The 7236-nt window shown below is 38.7% G+C and overlaps 1 protein-coding gene across 7 annotated transcripts in view; it reads left to right on the forward strand.

Annotated features, from left to right (window-relative positions):
* acap2 (ArfGAP with coiled-coil, ankyrin repeat and PH domains 2) overlaps positions 1-6864 on the forward strand; it is a 58240-nt gene extending 51376 nt beyond the window's left edge. For 5 of the 7 annotated variants that reach the window (XM_023954214.1, XM_023954216.1, XM_023954217.1 and 2 more), the window contains 5 exons: positions 474-700; positions 843-952; positions 1028-1138; positions 1745-1806; positions 4665-6864. In XM_023954214.1, the coding sequence (XP_023809982.1) occupies positions 474-700; positions 843-952; positions 1028-1138; positions 1745-1806; positions 4665-4765 (611 nt within the window). In that variant the 3' untranslated portion in view covers positions 4766-6864. The remainder of the gene's footprint in view (positions 1-473; positions 701-842; positions 953-1027; positions 1139-1744; positions 1807-4664) is intronic. The other 2 variants (XM_023954215.1, XM_023954220.1) reach the window with 1 other exon arrangement.
* Positions 6865-7236: the final 372 nt, after the last annotated feature.

Below are 7236 nucleotides of genomic sequence, written 5' to 3' on the forward strand. Positions count from 1 at the left end.
CTAAATTTAAACCATGTACACAGGAAATATAATATACAGGAAATAATCTCAGAAACAAAACAATTTGACCCTTAGGCTGTTGTCACAGGTTAACACTGTAAGTCAGTTTTAACAATGGCTTACAATGTAATTCAGGCAATCACAATCAAGCAATCGTACACACAGTTCCTAAATTTATGACAGGAGCCTGCGGGCCGGTAGAAATATGAATGCAGGCCCATGGCCCGGACTTTGGACATGCCCAAATTAGTTAGGCCCAAACCTTTTTGTTGTTTGTCAGCACCAAAAATTCACAGGGCGTTTAATCCCACAGCTCAAATGATTCTCTACTTCCTGAAAGCCTCGTGTGAACAGTTTCAACAGTACTGAGGCTAGAAGATCATTTTTTTTATCAGGACCAATGAACAAAATGATAAAACCAAAAGTTTATTCGATCAATAAAACGCAAATTCATCCTTTTTCCCTTTTGTCAGAAGCAGCTGAGTCTCCTCCCATGCCTTCTGCGGTTCCTCCTCAAAGGCCATGTAAGGACATGGTTTTCTACGAACCCAAAGAGTACAGCCCGGGTCTGCAGCTCTACTGGGCTTCGTGTGCCCGCAGCCTCAGAGACATGGCAGAAGCTCTGGCACATGGAGCTGAGGTCAACTGGGTCAACACGGAGGAGGAAAAGAGGACGCCACTCATTATGGCGGTGCAAGGGGTCAGTGTGATGAAGAAAACTCACTCCTGTCAGAAAGTCGGCTGATGGAAGTGTTTTCTGATCCAGTAAAATCTCACCTTACATGTATTTCATCATTTTCCATCTGAATTGTTCCATTTAGCTGTATAAATGCTGGTTTCAGGGCTCTCTAGTCACATGCGAGTTTCTACTTCAAAATGGAGCAAATGTGAACCAGCAGGACGCTCAGGGCCGAGGGCCGCTGCACCATGCCACCATGCTGGGCCACACGGGGTCTGTAAATAGATTTGGATGTTCTATGATGCTGAGAAACCTGCAGGAATATTTACTTTCCATTTTCTGTTTTAGGCAAGTTTGTTTGTTTTTGAAAAGAGGAGCAAATCAAAACGCAGCAGACATCGATGAGAAAACGCCCCTGACCGTTGCAGTGGAGGCAGCTAATGCAGATATCGTCACATTGTAAGTTTTACCCATTTCTAACTTTTTTTTTTTCAATATAGTTGGCAGCTTTGAAACATTTATTTTCAAAGAGAGATTTTGTGGTTTAACCCATAGAGTTTTCAATAATGAGCCGAGGCACCCTCAGCTTTAGAATTGAGTTAGTTTATTTTCTGACCTGATCTAGGTCACAAAGAAGTCATTAAACTTATTTGACTTTTTTAGGTATAAATGCAAAGAATCACTTTTACCACAATTCAGTTAAAACTTCGATTTTGGAGTTCTATTAATGATTTGTGTATTACAAAACAACAGCAAAAAATAAAAAATTCAGAAAAATACTTTTTTTTTTTTATTTGCCAATAGGCAATTAACCATGAAGAAAAGCTTTCAGTTGGCTTATACTAAGCCTGGTCTCATGTAATAAGACAATATGAACTCTATTAAATTTAGCCCAACACGTGTTCTAACGTAATGCAAACGTATGCAGTAGAGATGCAATGATTCACTTTCCCCACGGTTTGTTTCAATGGTGTAACATACGATCGGTTTGAAATCCATAATAGAGGCATCCCTAACTTTTATTATGACCACCTGTAACTGGATTTTTCTTTTGAAACTCCTCAGGTTGCGATTGGCCAAGATGAACGAGGAGATGCGAGAGTCGGAGGGGCCCTACAGCCAGTCAGGTCAATATCACTCCAACAGCCCCACCGAAATGCAGTACAGGAAGTGCATGGAGGAGTTCATTAACCTGCAGTTAGACGAGTCTCAGTAGAGACGTTCCAGCTGGAGTGGATTCATTGAACCCATTCTGAGTTAGAAACAAAAAACAAAAATGAAAGCATTATCTTTATAAAGCTCCAAAGAAATGACAAACCTGAAACGTTTGCTTTTAAGTGTGAATACCTGTATTTAAAACACAAAAGTATTTTAGATTGACAAAAGAGAAAATGTGGTGAAACTCTCTATCGTTATAGAATCAAAAGGACTAAAACATTTAACACTTTAATAATGAAAATAATGTTGTTGTTTTTAAGTAACTTGATTCAATGGGAGGTTTCCTTCCAGCTCATAGGTCCAGCTTTGTCCGGGGGGGCGTGGTGAATACCATGCACCCCCAACTATGCTGAAGAGCTTTGTTCCAAAGTGGAACATTGAACTTTTCTTTTTCTACTGTTGCTCATGTCAGAAATTGATTATAAGCAAACTAAAAGTTAATTTGACTTTATTGTGGGTCTATTTTTTTTGGTTAGATTTGACATATTTTTCCTCTGTTTAGGGGATTTGTTTAGGTCATTGATCCATAGCAGTTGTTAAAACATTTCTGCTCGTCTTAGTATCTTTGTTCTATTCTGTTATTGAGTGTTTTTTGACACTAACATTGCAAAGCAAACGCCATTTCCATCATCCGGCAATAACTACGATTATCAAATCAACATTTCTGATGGCGTTTTATTTAAAATCTGTTGGAGGTTATGCCTGCTTTCAAAGTTTGTTTACCTGCTGTATAAATACTGTGCGTCTTTTCCTTTACATGCCCGAGCAGAAAGAACACATTTAGATATTTTTCATAAAGCTTTTCTTTTATTGGGGAAAACTTTCTGATCCGTATGCAGATACCCTAACTGTAAGTCTTGTAAATGATGATGTACATCTGTTTACTGATCTGCATGGGACAGAAGAGGAGCGTCTGCACAGGAAGGACTCTGTTCACATGACTGTTACATTTTTCCTATTTAAGAAAAATATTTTTATTGTTAGTTAGGAGTGATCGTTTGATGTCTGTTAATATGAAAAATCCTAAATATTGTATTATGAACAGCATTTTACTGCAAATCCATTGATGAACTGGAATGTTGGTGTCTATTCAAATATAGACCAATCATGTATAAATTGTAAAGGTGGTGCAATAACTCTGAAGGACATGTAATCATTTAGAACACAGTAGTAGATACTCCCTGCTTTTATTTATCAGAATCTGGGGGGGAAAAATTTTACTGGAGTTTTCATAAACGAAGGTTGTGAAATTAGTGCAGATTTTTGGTGCCCCAGTTTCATTTTTCCTCTCATCATGGTGCAGGCCCCATCCCAAAAACTCCTCAGAGTGCTCCAAAGCGCTTTGATGCTGTGGTTAAAGGGAGAAGAGCGCCCCCTGCTGAACAAAATGTCTTATTTTGAGCATGGAGCCTGTTTGTGAACATTTTAAGAATCTAATCACTCACAAATGAGGCTTTTATTTTCTTAATGAATGGTTTTTTAGCATTTATGCGAGTTGAGGGACGTCTGAGCTCCCCACTGTCAGAGATTGTAATATTTTGGGTGTTGATGCTGCTGCAAGAAGCTGGACTGTTTTTAGCCTGAACGTTGCTTTATCAAAGTGTAGAAAATGTTTTTTTTTGTTTTTTTTTTTAGAAATAAGAGTATATGAACGAAGAGACTAGATAAAAATGTGTTTTCAGTATTTATGTTCATGTATTTCTTTACTTTAAATACAAGAGGGTTGTTTCCTTAAAAGAGTAAAGTGTTTGTCATTTACCTATCAGCTGATGAGGAATGATCAGATGTTGAGGATGTGAGGGAGAAGTGACTGCCAGCTGTTCTTACCTTCACAATAAAAGAGAGAGACAGAGCAGCAGCTGTTTTAACCTCAAAGCTACTCCCCATTTTTATTGGCATTTCTTAAATAACTTTATTGACAACTGGATTTGACTCCATAGTTCTGTGTTCTTCTAACAGTTAATCAAAAGGGCTGCTTTGGTCCACGTTGAGACTCTTTCTTCTCTGAAACTCTCTTCTTCCTCATGGCTCACATCCTCTCCTCATTCTGAATATTCTCGCTTTGCTTTCATTGCTCTCCTCCCCAGAGTTTGTGCCTTTCCTTTGTTGGTTTTCTTTTGCTTTGGGGGCGGTGAGGCCAGCACAACTGTACTTTTGTACATAAACTCTGCACTTTAAACACAATACAGTTGTTGACAAACCTGCTGTTTGTGGGCTTTCTTTTTGTTCTGAGTTAAAGGAGCTCTGCTCTGTTTTCTTGTATTTTTTCCTCTTTTCTTTCTGTTTTTTTCTTGTCTATGTGTTGTCATGTTTGTAGCCACACAGATTCTCTGACAGGTATGAGCAACTTTTTCTTTTTCATCTCTTCTTACTTCAGTAACTCGGGTGATAATTTCCCATAACAGTCTCACCGAAACGTGGCAACATGTCAGTTATTCGTATATTTCTTTATATTTGATCTGAACATTTATTAGTGACTTTAGGGGCTTGAAATGCCATTGTGAGGTCAAATTTCTGCCTGACAGAAGTAATTTAAAAAGAAAAAAGTGGTTTGGTGGGAAATACTGTGTGTCGTCACTTCAATGTGGATTCTCTTTGTTTTTCTTTGCTATGAATCTTAAGACATTTTTAATTTTAATGGACTTTAAGCTCATATATTAAATATCTAAACTTCAGACGGAGTCAGGAAAAATATATTATACAACAGGTTGTAAAAGCTGCTTATTTAGTTTCTCATCCGTGTTCTCTCCCCCTTTGTTTTTTAAAGGAGATGAAACCTACCAGGACATCTTCCAGGATTTCACTCAGATGGCATCGAACGACCCGGACAAGCTGAACCGCTACCAGTACGACACGCAGAGACCCTGACGGGCAGAAACGCCCTCCAGCAGCATTTTTCCAAAAAGAGCAGAGACGTTCACTGAACCTCCTGCTTCATTCACAAAAGACTGATTCCAAGGCTCTGCATCAAACATCCCAATCCCCACTGTGGCTTTTGTTGAAAATTATAGGCACTTAGTCAAACTTATGCGAATGGGAAAAAAAAAAACCTTTGTATATTAATTCTTTAAAATGTTAAAGGTACAGTATATTTAGTCTTAAGGGCCAAAAAATCCCGAATCTTAAAATCATCATTCCATTTGGCAGTTGAAATATTTAATCTCTTTACCTGATAACTTTTTTAAATGTTGCTGTAGAAAAAAAAAAAAAAATCGCATGAAAGATTTGAATGTCTTTCTGCTTTTGAGAATTTTCCTGCAGATCCAATCAATTTTCTTTGTACAGAAGTTACGGAACCAAACAGTTGAGCTGTACCGTGGCTTTAAAATACTGATTTAAATGTTCTGTGCTTTTTATTTTTTTAGAAATGTCTAAATCACTTGAGTTTTAAACGTTTGAGTTTGTGTTGTTTAAGGGAAAGTGATTCTTTGCTTTTAAATTCAGTCTGAAAGAACAGTTAGTGGTTCTTTTTTAGAAAAAAAATGCTTTATGTGAATTTTAATCATTTCTGGGATGAAACTGTTTGTCTGACTGTAATTTAAAACAAATCTGGTCTTGCACGATGCTTGCAATACGCTCTATTTCTGTTTAAACTGAGGAAAAAATAGCCATTCAGCGATATGACAACATTTTAAAGCTCATTAATCTGAAAGTCATGCTGCAACACGGGGAGACGGATATTTTGGTCTTTTTGTTTACGAGCTCAGTATTTACATCGATGCAGAGAAGTGAACTGAAATAAACCTAAAAGTAATTTTCGGCTTGACCCTCAAAGCCTGCAGCGCTTAGCAGAACAAACTTTACCTGTCAGTCTGAGGATCTGAAAGGCCCCTCCTCCCTGCTGACTGTGGGATCCACAGATCAGAACTGGACTTCTCTGTTCAACCTCTGCAGTCTTGTGAGGTGGTTTAGAGGTTTTGTGAGCAGTTGTGTATCATCCTGCCAGCTGATGACTACATCCTTCATATGTTAAAGGACACAACATATTTGGTGCTACAGTGAAACAGTTTTAGTCACTACTTTTTCCGCCTGAGCTTGGCTTGTTGTGAATCCTAGAAGTGATGAGACTGAAGAAAACATTTGCTGCTGCAGGTAAACCTTAAAAACCTCATGCTTCCTCCTCTAGCCTGGAACTAGAAAGGAAAAGACTCAGACTTGAGTCTAAAAGACTTTATAACAGTTAAACTCCTGATGGCCTTGTGGCAGCCCATCAGACGTGAGAATAGTAAACCCTCCTCTGCTTCAGTCGCATTTTTAGTAGAATAATCGTCGCTTATAAAAAGTATGATGTCAGCTGTTGATCCGAAATTGAATCCAGAATATGTTTAAGATTCTTAAAGCATCTTTTTGGGTGAAAAAGCCCCCAAGACAACAAAAAACCACTGCAGGCTCATCTTCATCATCGTGCATCAACATCATGCTGTAGAAAGAGGCTTTAAACGTTTGTTTGGGAGGCAACACTATTCCTCACCTGGAGGTAGGTTTGCAGCATTAAACAGCTTATTACCCACAGTGCTTTGTTTCTGCCTTGCACCTTTTTATTTATATATATATATAAATGAACTTTTAGACAGTAAAAGCTGCACCTAATCAAACTGGTTTGTTAGTTTCAGTTGTTTGTGGGTTTTAATGCTTTGGGGGTGAGGTGTGTAAAACATTTCCGTCTGTAAAAGCAAATTCACTGACAGGAACTTTTTGGTGTTGAATCCTCCTAACATTCTTCACATGTAGGTTTGGAGGCAACCTTTTTATTCAGCCAATGGGATCCAGTTCTTGTACATTTTGTAGAAAAGTCTTAAAGAACTGAAGTTAGTGGTACTTGAATCATTAAATAAGCTTTTTTATATGCTGTTCTTTGTATGCTTCCAATGCGACAACTCATTTTATACTGCCTGCCTTAATGCCAATGTACTGTATAATACACCTGTATTACGTCAAAGATTTCAATACAAGCATTTTGCCTTTTACTGGTTTTTTATTTGCTTTTTGTGAAGCGGCAGAACAAAAATATAGAGTTAATTCACTCAAAGTGAGCTGGAGGGAGCACAATGAACCCCCTCACCTGCCATCAAACCAATGTCTCACAGCGGTTAGCACACTTTCTTCACAGCGAGAAGGCCCTGGTTCAAATCCTGGCTGGGTGGAGTTTGCATGTTCTCTTCATGCATTTGTGGGTTTTCTCCCGGCACGCCGGCTTCCTCCCACAGTCCAAAAACATGCTTCCTAAGTTATTTGGTGTCTTTAAAATGCCCTAAGGTGATTGTGCGGCCCTGCTCACGGTGCGCCCCGCCTTCGTCCCACAGTAACGGCTCCAGCAGCTCCAGCAGCCGTTACTGTGG

This window comes from Oryzias latipes, chromosome 4, assembly GCF_002234675.1.
Source record: "Oryzias latipes chromosome 4, ASM223467v1".
NCBI lineage: Eukaryota > Metazoa > Chordata > Actinopteri > Beloniformes > Adrianichthyidae > Oryzias > Oryzias latipes.